The sequence below is a fragment of the Danio rerio genome, chromosome 1 (genome assembly GCF_052040795.2).
Source record: "Danio rerio strain M-AB ecotype USA chromosome 1, GRCz13ab, whole genome shotgun sequence".
NCBI lineage: Eukaryota > Metazoa > Chordata > Actinopteri > Cypriniformes > Danionidae > Danio > Danio rerio.
This window is the reverse complement of record NC_141021.1, coordinates 53336501-53355739: the sequence shown is the minus strand read 5'-3', so window position 1 is coordinate 53355739 and position 19239 is coordinate 53336501. Positions and strand designations below refer to the sequence as shown.

Below are 19239 nucleotides of genomic sequence, written 5' to 3'. Positions count from 1 at the left end.
TTTGGATGCAATAAATTATATATTCATATATATATTAGTGTTGGCAAAAAAAATATTCTCAATTACTCACATCCAAAATAAAACTTCAAACTCCAAAATCAACTTTCAACATAGATTTTCAATGTAAATAAATATTGTTTATTTAAATATTGTTTCTTATTGTCTCCTTTTGATTTATATGTATACAGTTGAAGTCAGAATTATTAGACCCCCTTTGAATTTTTTTTTCTTCTAAAATATTTCCCAAATGATGTTTAACAGAGCAAGGAAATTTTCACAGTATGTCTGATAATATATTTTTTTTCAGGAGAAAGTCTTATTTGCTTTATTTCGGCTAGAATAAAAGCAGTTATTAATTTTTTAAACTTCATTTTAGGGACAAAACTATTAGCCCCTTTAAGCTACTTTTTTTTCCCGATAGTCTACAGAACAAGCCATCAGTATACAATATTCTTGCCTAATTACCAAAACCTGCCTAGTTAACCTAATTAACCTAGTTAAGCGTATAAATGTCACTTTAAGCTGTATAGAAGTGTCCTCAAAAATATCTAATCAAATATTATTTACTGATAAAATAAATCAGTTATTAGAGATGAGTTATTAAAACTATTATGTTTAGAAATGTGATGAAAAAATCTCCCTGTTAAACAGAAAAAAAAACTGGGGCTAATAATTCTGACTTCAACTGTATGTATATATATATATATATATATATATATATATATATATATATATATATATATATATATATATATATACATATATATTCAATTATGCCATCGAACTTTTTTATGAACACAATATCACACTCATAGCATTGCAATATGGCTGTATATCAGCATTGGTCGGAGGCGTGCGTTAGTGTCTCACCAGTGACGATCTACAGCCATATCGCACTGCTATGAGTGTGATATTGCATTCATACAAAAGTTCGATGGCATAATCATTTTAAAAAAATCAAAAGCGTAAAGGTTCAAAAATATTTTTATACTAGGTACTACTTTCTTCTGCTATTCATTCACATCTGTAGCTGATGTCAGAACAGCAGAAACCGAGAGGGATCGACTTAGAATGTCACTTACCAGTTTTAAAATGATTTGATCAGCTGTAGTTTGAAATTTAGGCTGAGTTTTTCTCCCCTAAGAACTTATTACACGGTCTCTGTCCCCATCTTGTGGCGGGATGTCTACTGTCTTTGCTCTGCTCGGTAAGACTGGCTGATGGCCGCCGAATCCCTGAATCTCCTACTCTTTATAAATAAACTGAAATCTAAACAACTACGTTCTTGCCTTATAAAAAGGTTTAAAAGTACATTATGCTGTCCAACAGCTGCATTATTCGTCAAACTGTAGTGAGTTTATTGATCTGCTGTCACTATGTGGGTGGAGAAATACATAAGGGTGTAGAGTGCTGTTATTGCAGAATATCGCACGACTGTCAGACATCTTTTATATACAATATTATATGTTATTATATACATACTATATTTTTAAATAGTATTATTTATTATGCTTTTCTTCTGAAGTAATTATTCTCTAAAAATAAAATATATATAAAAAAAAAGCCAGGAAACATTACAATCTCCTTTTCGTATATTTTATAATATTTATTTCTCATAATGTTTATATGATTATTTATTTACTTATTTTTGTAGAAAAAAATACAAGAAAAATTCTAAACTGTTGTTAAAATAATGTAATTGCATGCATGCACAAAAAATAATAAAATAAAAATTGTTTATTTAAATAGCATTTCTTATTGTCTCCTTTAGACTTTATGCTGAAATGCCCCTGTACGCAATTAACACAAAGTAATATTTTGGTTCAAGCAATCTGTCATTCCATAAAAAATGCTGATGCAAACTGAAATAAACCAAATGCATTAAAAGCTCCAGCGACTCTTGACAAAACAGCGCATGTATGTTCTGACCTCAGTCTGAATGCAGTCAGAGAGGATTAGGAGCAGGACGAGTCTCCATGGCCTCTGACAGGAACAGATGCCGTCTTTGTGGGACGTGCAGCAGATCTCCACCCTCTGCCCACTTTACAGGCCACTCGTCACGTGTCTGATGGAGGAAGGTGTAATGTGACGACTCCTCAGAGAGAGACTGAAAACTGGAGAGCCAAACCAAGAACTCAAATATTACAATTATATAGTTCCTAACCTACAGCATTTCCCAGCACTGGAAGGGCATCCGCTGTGTAAAACGTATGCTGGATAAGTTGGCGGTTCATTCCGCTGTGGTGACCTAATATGCATCATATTAATAAAAATAGCTTGAGAAACTGATAATACATGCCACATAACATAATACACACAAAGATGAGAAAATGTATAAGTATTTATTTTTTCTTGCATCAAGTCTTAATTACATTTTTACAGTGCTAGTAAAACACTAATGTTATTTTAGAAACCAAACATGCATTGCATAAAACTCCTATATAAATATATGAATGTGGTAATATATTAAATACAGTAAGAAAGTAATAAATAAAATATTTATTAAAATATATTCCATAGAAATGCTTATCTTAGTCTCTAGATTTGCAACATATTAAAATGTGTGTGGGCAACACGGAGGCTCAGTGGTTAGCACTGTCGCCTCACAGCAAGAAGGTCGCTGGTTCGGGTCCCAGCTGGGTCAGTTGACATTTCTGTGTAGAGTTTGCATATTCTCCTCTCGTGTTGGCGTGAGTTTCCTCCAGGTGCTCCAGTTTCCCACAAAGTCCTAAGACATGAAGGTGCATTGGAGAAACTAAATTGGCCGTATTGTGTGAATGAGTGTGTATGCATGTTTGCTAGTACAGGGTTGCAGCTGGAAGGGCATCTACTGTGTAAAACGTATGCTGAATATAAGTTGCCGGTTGGCGACTCCTGATAAATAAAGTGACTTAGCTGAAGGAAAATGAGTGACTGAATAAAATGTGTGTAAAATAATATTATGTTTTGTTGTTTATTAATGACAATTCTTCCAAATGAAACTTAAATTAGAGCATAAAATAATATTTAAAATAACAAAGGATGAATGTTTTCAGATTTGTTAGTTAACACAATGCCTACTTTTCACTTCATAACCCTGCTGAAAAAAGTGCTTAAACCAGCTTAGGCTGGATGGCTAGTTTTAGCTAATCGACCAGTCTGGTTTGGCCGTTAACAGGCTGGTTTTCAGACATTTGTAGCCTGATCTTATCTGGTCAGACTGGAAAATGACCAGCTAAATCCAGCTTGACCAGCCTGGTTTAAGCTGGACTGGTTTGGGCTGGGCTGCAGCCTGGCTAGTCTGGTTAAGAAAGGCATTTTTCGACGTGGAATAACTGATCTTCAATTACAATAAATAATAAAAAAGGTCATTGTGACTAATTGTCGTTTACTTGAAAGAATGTAAGAGAAGAACTAAAAAAATCGCTTAAACAGAAATTAGCTAACAGTTCCACCTAGCGGCAATCAGATGTCACATGACTAACGTTTGTTGACAAACGGTTATTAGTAACTAACTAGAACCCAGTAATTATTTTGTAGTCCCCTTTTCTTAATTCATTAATGTTAGCAAGTTTTTGTAGAAATGTCGAAAGTTATCCATACCTCAGTCAGTACAAACAGCACACACTGGACAGCTCCGTTGATGATCTTAAAAAGATGGCGCAGCAGGTGGAGAATTATCTTCATCACAGGTCTGAGAGAGAAAAAAATATTGCTTTTACAAGTCTATTCGTTAACGAACTAACATCAATTATTAAAGGTTTCTGTAGATGAGTTCAACAAAAGTGAATGCAGCTTTTGATTATTCATTATTTACTGTCTGTTCATTAAGTTTAAGCGATCTAAAAAAGTTTCAAGCATTGGAAAACTGGTGATAATAATAGTAAAAAACAATGCTTATACTTTGTTAAAGAGTTATTTTATCTGCTAGAATACCCAGGTGGGGACATGAGCCAGAACAGAAAAGTGTGATGACAGTGACATCTGCTGCCCACAGGAAAAAATACTATAGTAGCACACAGAATAAAAGCTACAGGCTACTGTAGGAATAATTGTAGTGAACTGATTAACTGAAATAAATACTGTAGAATACTTTAGCTTTACTACAGTGAACTGTGGTGTATCGTAGGATAATAAACCATAGATGTAGAAAACTACAGTATTGGCTAATTTGTTTATATTAATCTACAGAACAGCAACTGCAGAATAACCACAAAAGATGAATTCAATTAATTTACTTTAGTGGCCTAGTAATATTTACTATAAATCACTGTAGTATTATTTCGTGAAGGTCAACCACTGTTAATGAACTGCTTTTGAACTCAAAATATACACAAATTGTCATTTGTGTTGTTGCCCTAATATGAAAGACTGTTGTTTGTTGACATGTACGAAATGGTGGTTAACTTTTTCATTAGTGGAACAGAATTATATATATATATATATATATATATATATATATATATATATATATATATATATATATATATATATATATATATATATATATATATATATATAAACAATATCTATTATGTTTTATCTTATCAATTTTTAAAATTATTATTTTAAAAAAACATTTAGGCCTGCATTTTTAAATTGATAATGCTTGAACAATAACAGAAAGGCATTGATACTTTTAAAATTATACAAAAGACTGAGAGAACAATCCATTTACATTCACAATCTTTACATTAATAATAATAATAACAATACAAAATTAATTTATTCATTCATTCATTCATTCATTTTCTGCTTTATTAATCAGGGGTCGCCACAGCGGAATGAATCGCCAACTTAACCAGCATATGTTTTACACAGCGAATACCCTTCCAGCCACAACCCAACACTGGGAAACACCCATACACACAGATACACTACAGCCAATTCAGCTCATTCAATTCACCTGAAGCGCATGCAAGAACATGCAAACTCAACACAGAAATGCCAACTGACCCAGCCGGGACTCAAACCAGCAACCTTCTTGCTGTGAGGTGATCGTGCTACCAACTGCGCCACCGTGACGCCTCACAAAACAAAATTATATCATTAAATAAATAAAACTTACAAATAAGATAAATGATAAAGAGAAATAAGGGAGTTAAGTTTTCAAAATAGGATCCCAAAATCCTCTAATAAAGAATATAAACAAGGGCATAGAATTGGATGGAGGGCATGTGTCCCCACTAATATCCACCAATTACTGAAAAGTCATTACCAATAATTTAATCGACTTTAAAATAAAATAACACTCTGATAACCCTTCATAACATATTTGTGCACAAAGGGTTAAAAGTCAAGTTTGCTATGAGTTTACTATAATACTATTAACAAAGGCTGTGCAATTAATGGAAATTCAGTTTAGATTTGGCCTTCGTGATTATGAAAAACAATAATCAGAATAAAACTGTTAAATTGTGTCACACACCTCTCTACCCTGCTGAAAAATCCAGCTTAAACCAGCCTAGGCTGGTTGGCTGGTTTTAGCTGGTTGACCAGCCTGGTTTTAGAGGAGTTTTGGCCATTTCCAGGCTGGTTTCCAGCCATTTCCAGCCTGGTCTTAGATGGTCAGGCAGGAAAATGACCAGCTAAATCCAGCTAAAACCAGCTTGACCAGCCTGGTTTAAGCTGGACATAGCTGGTTTTGGCTGGGCTCCCAGCCTGGCTAGGCTGGTCAAGCTGGTTTTAGCTGGTCATCTCAGCTACGACCAGGCTGGAAATCAGCCTAGAAATGGCCAAACCCTCTCTAAAACCACCCTGGTCGACCAGCTAAAACCAGCCAACCAGCCTAGGCTGGTTTAAGCTGTTTTTTTCAGTAGGGTAAATTTCTCTTTATTCATAACTCCTCAAAGATAGCAGTAAAATCATGTAAATTGACATTTACAGCATAGAACATGATTCATTAATTGTTAACTTTATATAATTAAGTACTTTATTCAAGTTTTAAAGGCGCAAAAACAATTTGCTATGCATCTCTAGGAATGTATGTCCCCACTAATGTCAAGAGCGAATTGCGTTCTTAATATAAATATCTTGCTTTTTGACTTTTCATCTCTCTTAATGTCTTCTAATATATCACAAAGTCTTCTTTAAACACCACTAATCTTGGAAAAATTACATTTATGAATATTCAATTTTAACAGTATAAACAAATGATTTATTAGGCCTGTAAATTACCCAAACGTAAGCAATACAGAAAAATAAAGCATTACAAAACATAGTGAAATATATGTAGATGTAATATATTTAGAAAAATAAAGCAAATAAAAGATAAACAACTAGAAATGAATGACTTGTTCATTGTTCATAGTTGATCCAAAGTGCTTTACAATAAAATAAACTGGACAATAAAAATAAAAACTGCTTTTAAAAATACAAGGAAATAAATACGTATAAAAGTAATACTAAAATACAAATAAAAAATAACATGCATGCGTCACTCAAAGGCAAGAGAGTAAAAATAAGTATTTAAGGTATTGCCTTTAGGAACTTTTTTTTGTGTATAAAACATTTACAGTGCAACACAAAAAAATAACAATAAGATCGAGAGGATGATCATTGCCTGAGAAACACAAAAATATATCTTTTATAGAAACATTTAAATCATATTTAAATAGGGACGATAAATTAAAACTAATGTTATTCCAAAGAAGCTTAACGCGAGTGCAACTATAGAATCAGTGAAATTAAGCCTATTCATGTATATTGCAGAAAGTACACAAATTAGATATATCAAAATAATTAGCAATTTGGGAATTTGTAGGATATACATTATGCACAATCTTAAAATGTATCCCTTAATTTGTTGGACATGCTGAATTTCTCAGGCAATAACCATGCTCTCTTCCATTGACTACTGTCAGAAAAATTGGTGAAAAATCTTGGGGAGGTATATACAGAGTAATTAACAATCGTCTGACATGTCTGTTGTCACGTTTATCATAAAAAAGACACTACAACCAAAGAAAAAAAACTTTTTACCAAAACAATTATCGTAATTTACCAAACAATCTTCTGACGGATCAAGGGTGTCATCTAGCGGCGTCAGAGGGAAGCGCGCGCCCGCTGCCGCCACCCGCCTATCAGAGTGATTGAACTTGTGATTCGGATGCGCTTGAGAGGCGTGGTTTTATCTTTCTGACACGCGCCTAACATTCTTCCATTGATAATCCGTCGAGTGCACTCGCTAGTGCGCGAGCAGCGCGTCTACAGCGCACTAATCAATCGGAAAAATGATATGAGAGCGGACGCACTCGTTCCAGGTAGGATATTAATGCGCCTTTTCTCATCCGCAGCTCCTACTGGGATTCATTACAGTGAGGATTTTGCCAACAAGGTCAAGTTCTGGGATTTCTATAGGAGGCAAGGCAAAGGACTGCTGTATGAATGGGTGGGTACTGCATTTTTTTAGGGGCAAAATAATCATTAAACGTCAGAAAAAATTGCGCACATTATTTTTCTGTGTTTTTCCTAAGATAATGTCCTCAACATTTGAGAGATCTGAACTAATTAATATGGATTTAATTCATTATAGTCGTTTAGAATTTGGCTTTTGGTCCTACTATGTGTGTGTGTAGGTCATGCTGTTATTTTGTGGAGGACCAAAAGCACCCACAAGGATAGAAAACATGAAATCTGTACCCATAAATGCTAAATAATGCACATTAAAATGAATAAACAAAATGTTTAGTTGTTGGGGATTGAAGATCATTGAAATGTAGAGGACGGGAGATCATTAGCTCAACATAAGCAGTGCAAGTCAGTGAAAAATGTGTGTGCGTGTGCACTTATAAGCCAATTACACTATGAGTTTTCTAGTGTTTCCAAACGAAATGTGAGTGTCTCTACTGCATGCATTGCAAACTGTTGTTTTATTTACAGCGCTGATCAATATGCATGACTTTGTCCTATTAAAGTGAATTATTTTATGGTTAACTTGCTTAAAAAAGACATGCATGCATGCCTCAAATCTGGATGTACTGTGCGTCTTATTGTGGGGATGTCTGCAGGATGTAGAAATCAATGCTCAATAATATGAGACACTTAATAATATTTGGTAGTGATCCCTCCCCACCCCCATCCTCCTGCAGATGCGAGCGTCCTCCGAGCGGCTCTCATCAATGACAGGTCACCGTTTCAGACTTGGCGTAATTGACTTTCATGCGTTTGTCAGGCAATTAGAGTGAATGTTTCCGCAGAGGCCAGTGAATCGCACTGCCTCAGTGTTTGTTTGTTTGTTTATTTATTTATTAATTTATTTGTGTCTTTCTCTCTGTGTGTGTGTACTGGTATTGGTAGTTTATGCGGTGCAAATGTGTTTAATATGACAGATTTGACCTAGGTATTTGGTTTTAATGTGCTCATAATTAAAAAAATTTTTAAAATCATAATTAATGGGGTCTTTTAGCACTCAAAACTTGACAGGTTTTCTGTGAGGGTTGGTTTTAGAGGTTGGGATATGGTAATATGACATAATATGGGGGTTTTAGAGTATAGCATATACAATTTTATGTAATAATTAATAATGAAAACATAAAATAATATATTTAAAATGATAATAATTAATGAAAATAAAATAAAAATAACTTAATATATATTTTTCTATATAACACATGCCAATGGAGAGTCGTCCTAAACCAAAACATGTATGTGTGTGTGTAGTGCCTGGTTTTATGCACAAATTTTCTAAAATATGACACCCACCATATCAAAACTTCATCAAAGGTGCAGAAAGAACTGCTTTGTTCACATGCATATTAATAAAGCCTTAGAGGTTTTTCATTTCCCACCGCATCCACCAAGAACAGAGTGTCCAGTAATCAATAAATAAGTCGATATGTAGGGAAAACCAAGTGCTGATTGATTTAGGAGCTGTTACGCATGGTAAATATTACTTCTGATAATCAGCCAAACTGATAAGTCACACTTTGACATTGATAATTCTTATTAATCCATCTGTCAGCCATAACTGGTTTATAAACGAGCATTATTGGTGATCTAATGTAGTTTATAAATGCTACTTCTGTGTGCACAGAATCCTACAAAAACCTTGTATGTATCTAAATATTAATTTAGATAGGCAATAGGTTGATATTAGGCATCTTAAAATATTCAAATATCAGATTAATCCATATTTTGGTCTTATTGGTTTATAAAGCATCATTATTGGTGATCTAATCTGTGTGTACCCTACAAAATTTGTAAGTACCCTACTAAATTACAAAATTAGTAATTACCCTACAAAATGCTGGGTTATTTTAACCTAATGTTGGACCAAATGTGAATTAACCCAACTATTGGGTTAAGTTCATTCATTCATTTTCCTTTGGCTTAGTCTGTTTATTCATCAGGGGTCACCACAGTGGAATGAACCGCCAACTTATTCAGTATAAGTTTTGCACAATGGATACCCTTCCAGCTGCAACCCAGTATTGGGAAACACCCATACATTCTCACATTCACACACTCATACACTACGACCAATTTAGTTTGTTCAATTCCCCTGTAGCGCATGTCTTTGGACTGTGGGAGAAACCGGAGCACTCGGAGGAAACCCATGCCAACACGGGGAGAACATGCAAACTCCACACAGAAACGCCAACTGGACTCAAACCAGCGACTTTGTTGCTGTGAGGCGACAGTGCCACCGTGCTGCCTAAACCATCATTATTGGGTTGTTTTAACCTCATGTTGGGTCAAATGTGAACAAACCCAACCACTGGGCTAAGTGTTTCAATTGAATTGAAACGACACCATATTTGACCTAGTATTTTTAGTGTGGTTGTAGTTGTTTTATGGATGCTTGGTGCTACATCTGTGTGCTCATAATGCTATAAACCTTTGAAGGTATCTATATATTAATTTAAATAAAGTGGGTTGGTATTAACAATATTTGAAGTCTGTGTGAACTGGAAGTTGCTGAGAATTTTATTTCAGTATGTTGATGTACTTCCGACTGAAATTGAATCTTGAGTAGGGGGCGAAGCTTTCTGTTCGCAAAACATTCCCTCATAGCAAACTAACGATAAAAGAGGAATTTAATATGCAGTTGCTATGGAAACCCCCAGGTTGATGTCAACCGAAGCCACTTAGAAAACAGAAGCAAATAGTCTGACTTTGATTGAAGATTACCAAAACAAACATTTGTTTTTTAGCGGATTAACTTACGGATTAAATAGTTACGTTAAGAATAACAATATAAGCTAGCAAAACAAACATTGTGAATTTTGATTTCACGAGGACTTTAAATATCCAAATTTCAGCTGAGGAATTTATCTGTCAGCTATACTGGTTTATAAACAAAGCACTGTTAGTGATCTAGTGTAGTTGGTAAAGTTTATAATTGATTTATGAATGTAATAGTCTTGTTGGCGATTAATTCCTGAAGCTTTATTGTGATTTACAGTATTATCGCAATATTGCGAAAAAGGTTACCTTATGCTAGGTTCGGAATCGAGAATCACGTGTTTGTCACTAAAGCATGGAATTCGCCTTAATCACGTTTACAGTGCAGGTTCAAATAATAGAACTCAAGCGAAAAATTCACACGAGGGGAAAACATCCTGTGAGTAAACTAGAGAAAGTGACTAGTGCTCTTGGTGTGAACCCAGCATTATAGGTATAACAATTGTTTTTTTATTGTATATACATTTTCAGAGTAAATAATAATTAAAAATGTTTTTAGTTATTTTTATTGTATAATTTATTAATTTTTTTTATTATAATGATAATAAAGTAAAATAGGCAACACTTTACAATAAAGTCTTATTAGTAAATGAATTAAAATTAACAGTGAGAAATAACAAAAGCTGTATAAAACACAAGACATGTCACTTCAAATCTCACGGTCAATATGGTGAATAAAGCCCCACCTACTGGTACAGGAGCCAATCATTGATCGCTATATGGCGAATAAATCCAGCCTTCTAGTACAGGAGCCAATCATCGATCGGTATAAACTGACGATAGTCTGGGGGTGGGGCTCGGACCAGACGTGAGTTTCTGCAGAGTATGTGTGATTTGGATGTTTAGAAATGAAAATAAAGAAGACAGCTGTTGTTTAATATTATTGGTGGTTTCTAATATGAAATTCAGTCGTAAGCTTGGCAAACAATTTTGAAGAATTTGATGTTTCCCCATTTAAACAGAGTGCCCGAGCATACTGCCCGAGGGGTGTTTCAAAGATGGCTGCCGAGTGAAATAATTTGCCTAAAAGCGACTCTGGAAATATGTTAATGTTAGTTTAATAATAATAATAATAATAATAATAATAATAATAATAATAATAATAATAATAATAATAATAATTCCTTACATTTATATATTGCTTTTCTGGGCACTCAAAGCGCTTTACACATTGGGGGATGGGGGGAATCTCCTCATCCTTCACCAGTGTGCAGCATCCTCCTGGATGACACGACTGCAGCCATATTGCACCAGACCAGACACTAGATGATTGGTGGAGAGGAGACAGAGTTATAAAGCCAGTGATGTTATGAAGATGGTTAGGAGACCTTGATGGACCGAGGCTATTTGAACAGAATGCCGGGGTTAAACAACCCTACTCTTTTTCGAAGGACATCCTGGGATTTTTAACAACCACAGAGAGTCAGGACCTCGATTTAACATCTCATCCGCAAGACACCGCTCACTGAGCCGTCTCCATCAATGTACTGGGGCGTTAGGACCCACATAGACCGCAGGTTGAACGCCCCCTGCTGGTCTCACTAACACCACTTCCAGCAGCAACCTAGCTTTCCCATGTGGTCTCCCATCCAGGTACAGACCAAGCTCAGCCCTGCTTAGCTTTAGTGGGCGACCATGTGACAGTTGCAGAGAGCTAGCTGCCAGTTGAAACTAATATTAACTCCATTTTAGTGAGTTATTAAGCATTAACTAAGAAATGAACATCACCTTATATTAATAATTGCTTTTGTTGTTTGCATGAGTTTTATTAAATTAACTTATGCTAAATAGAGCTTTATTGTACAGCGTTAACGAACAATAAGCCTATAAAAGCAGATTTTCAGATGGTTGAAAATAAAAACAATCATTTGATGTTATGAATGGCACTGGCAGTACTCTTAAAAATGTAAATAAGAAATAAATATTCAAAGTATTTTAAAGTACCCATGATAACAATATTATGCGTGTTCAGTATTGTAATATACTGTAATATTGAGGTGGCTTAGTGGGTAGCACTGTTGCCTCACAGTAAGAAGGCTGCTGGTACAAGTCCCGGGTGGACCAGTTAGCATTTCTGTGTGGAGTTTGCATGTTCTCTCGTGTTGGCGTGGGTTTTCTCCGGGTGTTCCAGTTTCCCACACAGTCCAAACACAAGCACTATAGGTGAATTGGGTATGTAAAATTGGCCCGAGTGTGAGTGTAAATGAGTGTGTATGGGTGTTCCCCAGTACTGGGTTGTGGCTGGAAGGGCATCAGCTGCATAAAACATGTGCTGGAATAGTTGGTGGTTCATTCCGCTGTGGCGATCACTGAAATGGAGACTAAGGTAAAGGAAAATGAATGAATGAATATCAACTTCTGTGTGCTTAGAATACTCTTAAACCTTGAATGTGTCTGTGTTGTAGGCGCTTACTTTAAGGCTTCATTGGTAAAACTAGCATTGCTCTGTGTTGCTGAGGCTGATCTTTACCCTGAATCAGCTGCGGTTTGTGTTTGACTGTCAGATTTCCATTTTTGAGGCTCCTCGGGGCTATTTGAGTTGCTAAGGTCAAACGCAGAATAATTGCACTCCAGCTCTTCAGAGTAGAAAATGATACAGAGCACGGTGGAATGAATGCAAATAGACTAGCGCCATTATATCTAAGTGTCAAATGATCATTAAACATACCGCTAATTATCACCGTTTATTATGCCTATTAATCAATACTTCAAAGTATACTGTCTGAGTATAATGTGATGTGTTGACTTCAGTGTTTATTGCTTATGGACTGCTTATAAACCGATATGGCTGACCGATGGATTAATCTGCTGATATTTTGATAAGTGAAGATTACGAATATCCATATCGACTAGGTTGATTATCAGAGGTAATAAGTAGTATGCATAGCAGATCTATAATCAATAAACACCTTTTTTTTAAATACATATTGGCCTTTATATTGAATATTAGATAGCAGGTTTTTGGTGTAAACATTAGACAACGACAAACCATTTTTCTTATAATTATGCATTAAAGGTGCAGTAGGTGATCTGCCAAAATGCTTACCGTTAGCATAATATGTTTGAAACACAATCCCTCCACTACCGCCCAAAGCCACGCCTCCTGAAATCATGAACGTGCACCTTAAAGATGGCAGCCTATTGGATCATGTCATTCGGCAGTTAGAAAAATGTATAGTAATATATAGGGATGTAACGGTATCAGAATTTCACGGTACGGTAATACCTCGGTATGAATGTCACGGTACGGTATTTATTGAATCATTTACAGGAAAAAACAAAACTTATGAAAATACTCCAAAAAAGTGCCAAAAGTGTCAATGACATACAAATTAGTCATCTATCTGTAAGCTTTGAAACAGGAACTTCAATTTTAATAACAAAAAATTATTAAACCATGTAAAAAAATAAAGTTTCAATTTAGTAGTGTTAAAAACTCATCACATTCAACATTTAATCACTCACTCACTTAGATAGAGATGGGTTTAAAGGAAAATTATCATATAAATATAATCTGGTAAAAGCTGGTATCTCTGGGCATTTACAATGTCCCCTACAACAGAAAAAAACCCTCTCATTTGGGACTGAGGTTTCTGAGACAAAAGAGATATGACTTGGCCCAGGTTGACAGCAGTGGGTAATGTTGTCCATTGTCTTTCCCCCACTTGAGAGGACAAACCATGAGTGAGATAGAGATCTCATGTCTGCATCAATCTGAACAGTGTGCTGTGTTTCTGCAGTCCCCATGACTGTTATTAGTCCTATTCCCCAACTTGCAGGCACGTGCACACACAGTGCTCAACCTGTGCAGTGCACATGCCCTTTTTAGTCTTGGATAGAAAGTTCCCTTCCAAAATGATCAAAAGTGCCCCGCGACGCGACACACCCTCCGTCCCCACTTTACAGTACGCGCGCGACAACACAGCTGATAAGAACTTGCGCGACAACACCGCTATTCAGTACGCGCGCGACAACACAGCTTATAAGAACTCGCGCGACAACACCACTATTCAGTACGCGCGCGGCGACAACACCCGCTTTAGGGTTTTCCAGCTCTTTTTGATCCCCGCTTCTAGCAGCACACTCCATTTCCGCATTACTGGATCTGTAGCGACAACAGACCGCAAGGGATTATAGCCAAGCCTGGGCTGATGGGAATTGTAGTTTCCGGTACCTCCCGTTCGCTTCATTCGCCTGAGCAAATTTTCTCAGAAGACCTATAGTTTTACCGAGTCATGCGACTACGGTAATATCGAAAAAAATTTATATTGCGGTATGACGGTATTTACAATACCGTTACATCCCTAGTAATATATGATACTACACTTCCCAATGAAAAACTGTATTTTATGTAGCACGTTTTCAGCTGTGTAGCAGCAAAACTTGTAATAAATGTGTTATTTCATGCATGCAAGTATCGCTGGTCTCACTCTCTCACACGCTTTGTCCTAAAGCGACTACTGTATGCTTAGTGGTGGGCTAGCGGCGTGCAGGAATTACACTTATTACTAAGCCATTCTTGCATGCTATTTCAGCCCGAAAAAACTGAACAACACTTCTGTGCATTTAATCTATTCATCACAGCACAATCTACATCAGCTTTGCATGACTAAAAAAGTTTTAAAACAGAACATTTCCTGTTTAACAGAAATACTACAGCCACGTTGTTGTCCTTCCTCCAGTGACCAAAACTAACTCCAATATTGATTCAGGATTTTACAAAGTTTTGATTCAGCATTTGTTTTTACCGATGTCACTCTCTCGTGTGCACACGCAAACAGCACATCTGCGTGAACGTGTGCGCAGATGTACAAACCTACATTTGCTGACAGACAGTTTGGGCTACTTATCAGAATTATGGGAGATGTCGGCCTGACAAAATTTAATTAGGTGAACATTATATAGTTTTATGCCTTACCCAGAATCTAAAAATACATATAAACACATTTAGATCATGTTATTACTATACTTTAAACGACTGCAATCAAAAAATATATTAGACTTAAACTGTAGACGACATGAACAAAAGAGAATTAATTATTTGCAATATATAACCTCCAGATGCTAATCTGTTCTCTTAATTATTTAATTATATTTACTGTATATGTTTTATTGTATTTTATAGTTGAATGCTTTTTTGTTTTCTGCTCTTTTATCTTAATAATATATAAGCTTGTGCTTTACTGATATCACACAAAAAAAGGTTTCTATTGATATAATGCTTGGCTGAAGAAGTAAAGGATGACACTGCTATGAGTAATTGCTTATGATGGATTAGCTGTACTTTTGTTTCATATTATTGGGATGTCCTATTGAGCTGCTCTCTACAGTTATAAATAACCCCAAATGTTTACAGGGCATCACTGAAACAATTTCCCCCCTTATTATATTTTGCTTCTGGTTATTGTGTTCCCTTATGCTTTGCAGATAGATGTTGAGGCTGATTCCCTCAAAGTTTATTCATAACGGTCATACAAACACAGCAGCGGGTACATCTCCTCTTGTGTATCTAAAATTATTTTTATCTCTCTGCTCTAGGGGAGCCTTGAAGGGGACAATATCAGGCTTTGAGAAGCAAAACCGATTCAGTTTGGAATATTTTAAATTGGGATTTTCACACACAAGTCGTTCAACATGGAAAATGTACCAAACCCCAAAAGGACCGTCACAGTTCAGATGTTGCCGCAGCTCGCCAGTATAGACGTTCTGGGAAATAAAGAGTTAAATGCTAACTGGGACATTGAGCCAAAGTTAACCTTAAATCAGGATTGCTCCTCTGGCCAAAAAACGAAAGCAGATCAGGATAATATGCACCTCAAGTCCTCCGTCAAAGATTCCCACACTGCTCTCCTCGAAGGGGCTGTCCTTGAAGACAAAAACATGTCATGTCATGACAGCGAAGATCACAGGCGACCTCAAAACAGCCACACGAACATAAAGACATCAGGACAGATTGTGACAGATTGTGATACAAATCTGAATTCACATAACATCAACAAGGAGAAAAACGGCAACAGCACAACAAAAGCACCAGTAGTTGAGGAAAAAAGGGCAAGCAAAGAGACAATGCACAATGAAACACCTTCCCTTCAGAAGAATTCATCTCCCAGTGACAAAATCAAGTCGCATTTATCTGAATCAAAAGATATGAGTTGTACCACCAGCATAACCACCACAGCATCCACCAGCAACACTCCATCATCAGCAGAAACATTAGTAAGTATTCAGCAACCTTTGAAGAACCAATCCACAACTGCTAAAGAGGACACATGTAGCAATGATTGCAAGGACTTTAAACCACCAGGAACCGCTTCTGGACTCCCGGTGGCATCAACCAATACAAGTCATTCAGTTTGCACTGAAGCGATTGACGAGGAAGTCCAAACGCAAGGAGCTGCTCCCGAGGTCCATTGCAAACTCTACCGTGAAGCATCAACCATGACTTCAGCTGTTGATTTTGGCAACCAACGGCATGATGCTGAGGTGCAGGCTGTGGTTACGGTCTGCAGTCAATCTACAGCCACCAGCCCGAGTCTTCTCTCTCAGCAAGTCCAACAGAGAGCGGTTGGCCCGCTGCCTGAGGAGACTGACAGTATTTCGGTGGTGGTTGAGGTGAAAACCACATCAGAGATTCATTGCAGCACACCATCTGTTGTTTCGAAGCCTTCACAGTCAGGGACTGTGATGGTGCACGTAGACGCCGACCTTCAGAAAGAGTCCAAGCTTGGGGCCAAGCCTAAAGAGCCTTTACAGAACGGCCAAAGAGGACTTTCGCAGCTTCAACCAGTGTATCAGATTAATATCGAGACCTGCAGCCAAAGCAAGCAATCAAACGAGACTACCTGTCACCTTCAGAGCCAAGCAGCTTCAACGACAGCTCCACAAAATGCAGTGAAGGTATCCAACAAAACAGATCAGGATCTGCAACAGAAGCCAACTAAGACTCCAACATCTAAATCCGAAGGTGTTTCTGCAAAGCTTCCAATGGATATCACCACAGCCACTCCTCCGACATCAAGCTCCACACCGCAAAGTAAAAAAAAGCTTGGAGCGAAAAAGTTAATGCCTGAAAAAGACGACCAGGATGAGGAGGAAAACGCCAAGCAATCGAAGAAAAGTGTGCATGATGTTGTGTGGGATGAGCAAGGAATGACGTGGGAGGTCTACGGAGCATCGGTAGATCCAGAGTCGTTGGGTTTTGCCATTCAAAGTCATCTTCAGTGCAAAATCAAGGAGCACGAGAAGAAGATAATCGCCCAGACGACTTTCAGAAAATCCTTGTCTTCGCCTCCTGGCAAGAACAGTAAGAGGCGGCAGGTTAACGTTAACTTCAGGTCCATGTTTCAAAACGTTCGCCGACCCAACTGTTGTGCAAGACCGTCGGTGCAGGAATGAAACAAACAAAAAAAAAAAACGTTTGTTTGTCGTTTAAAGATGATCTTCCGTAAGACTGTGCAAAGCATGTGGGGAGATTTTGCTCAGTTTTTTTTTTGTTTGCTTTGTTTGTTTGAAGAGTTTGTCGAATGTAGAATCTAAAAGTGATTTGATGAGTGTCGTGTGGAGATCAGTCACGTCTTGAGGAAAATATTTTTAGAAGAAGATTGAAATTATTTATGGTGATAGTAAAGCTATAACGATGTTTAGAGTGCAACGGCAATAAATATAATTAAATATAATAACGGTAACGATAAAATGTAGTAATCTGCATGTTTATTAGTTCAGAATGGCAGTCTTTTAACTACCCAAGATTATGCACTGTGTCGATCTCATGGGGAAAGCGCAACAATTTGTCGTTTTGGCTAATTCGTACGATCACATTCATTTTTTTTTTGGTCATACTTTCCAATATGGGATGCATTGTTAATGTGTTTACTAACATGAACAAACAACAAAGTATTTATTCATGAACAAGATTGTTTGAATTAGCTAAAACGTTAAATACTTACGAACTCTCCTGAGAATATGTTGGCACTGACGAGCAGATGTATGCATATAACCCTTTTTACTGACATTGCTTAGTTTAATATATCTTTTTAAACTTTCGTAGGATATGTTTGGTAAATATATGATTTGCATCATTTGATTCGTAACCCTAATTAATTGTGACTATTTAAATTTATTTTTATTTAATTAAGAAAAAAAGAGCCTCACAATGCTTGTTGCCGTATTTGGTGTAAACTGAGCCTATTTCTGTTCAAGAATCCAACAGTGTTGTTACTATGATTTTATATTAAAAATGAGGAAAAACAAATGCATTTATCTGTGACTGTGCTTGCAGCAATCAGCGGTTGCCAAACATTTCATCAAGATCAGCATAATGTTTTAATCAAAATCACTCACATTTATGCTGAAATAATGACACAATTAAAGATACATCAGGCAGTATTTGGGAGATTTCTGTACACGGTTTACATCTCATGTGCATGTCATTTGCAAATCTTCATCAAAACCAATTAAATCAATAAGGCATTAAAATACTAACCATGATTCTGCTCTGGGTGTCCAGCTGCTTCTGTCAGCCCTGTTTAAAACAAAACAAATATTAAATATAAAGAAATGCACAGCCTTCTCCATTATTCGCACAATCTTTAAGAGTGCTAATAGATTCCCTTTGGATTTCAAAAATAAACTCGCTGCCACCCTACTGGAGTTTATTAGTGCCCTGCTGTATGGATGCTATGTGGTTGTATATAGGATTAAATCAAAACAAAAGGCATCTGCAATACTTTGGTCTCTTGATATCTATGTTTCAGTGGGAAATGGTCATATTTTATTGGATTTCCAGGCGTTGTACTTTAACGATCTCCTCCTAGGGATTTTATTCGATCAACACCAAAATGGGGTATTGTAATCTAAAGACCTTGGCGAGGTTAAATTGTGAAGATTGTCGAAGGGTGTGTCCGTGGCAGCCTCACAAACTATGATGTTTTGCCATGAAACAGGAAGCTGTTATAACTCAGAGTGCATTGTCTGATCTGCCTCAAAATCCACACGTTTGATAGGAAGCCTGACCACATTTAAATGCCAATATACAGTTATAGTGGCACCTGCTGGTGTAACCAGCTAGTAATTGCT

General features: G+C 36.6%; 2 protein-coding genes across 11 annotated transcripts in view; one reads left to right on the top strand and one right to left on the bottom strand.

Annotated features, from left to right (window-relative positions):
- The window catches only part of gprin3b (GPRIN family member 3b), a 72015-nt gene extending 53600 nt beyond the window's left edge, over nucleotides 1-18415 (top strand). The window contains exons 1-3 of one of the 4 annotated variants that reach the window (XM_087237760.1): nucleotides 3448-3586; nucleotides 7275-7369; nucleotides 15703-18415. In XM_087237760.1, coding sequence (XP_087093886.1) covers nucleotides 15799-17559 — 1761 coding nt within the window. In that variant the 5' untranslated portion in view covers nucleotides 3448-3586; nucleotides 7275-7369; nucleotides 15703-15798 and the 3' untranslated portion in view covers nucleotides 17560-18415. Of the gene's footprint in view, nucleotides 1-3447; nucleotides 3672-7143; nucleotides 7242-7274; nucleotides 7370-15702 lie in introns of those variants that run through there. The other 3 variants (XM_087237759.1, XM_087237761.1, XM_087237758.1) reach the window with 3 other exon arrangements.
- Nucleotides 1-19239, bottom strand: part of otx2a (orthodenticle homeobox 2a) — a 238850-nt gene that overhangs the window by 65315 nt on the left and 154296 nt on the right. For 4 of the 7 annotated variants that reach the window (XM_087235154.1, XM_087235157.1, XM_087235160.1 and 1 more), the window contains 3 exons: nucleotides 18647-18685; nucleotides 3583-3673; nucleotides 1930-2114 (listed from right to left, as the gene is read on the bottom strand). The gene's annotated coding sequence lies outside the window, so the exon portion shown is untranslated. Of the gene's footprint in view, nucleotides 1-1929; nucleotides 2115-2164; nucleotides 2249-3582; nucleotides 3674-18646; nucleotides 18686-19239 lie in introns of all 7 variants that reach the window. The other 3 variants (XM_087235153.1, XM_087235155.1, XM_087235158.1) reach the window with 1 other exon arrangement.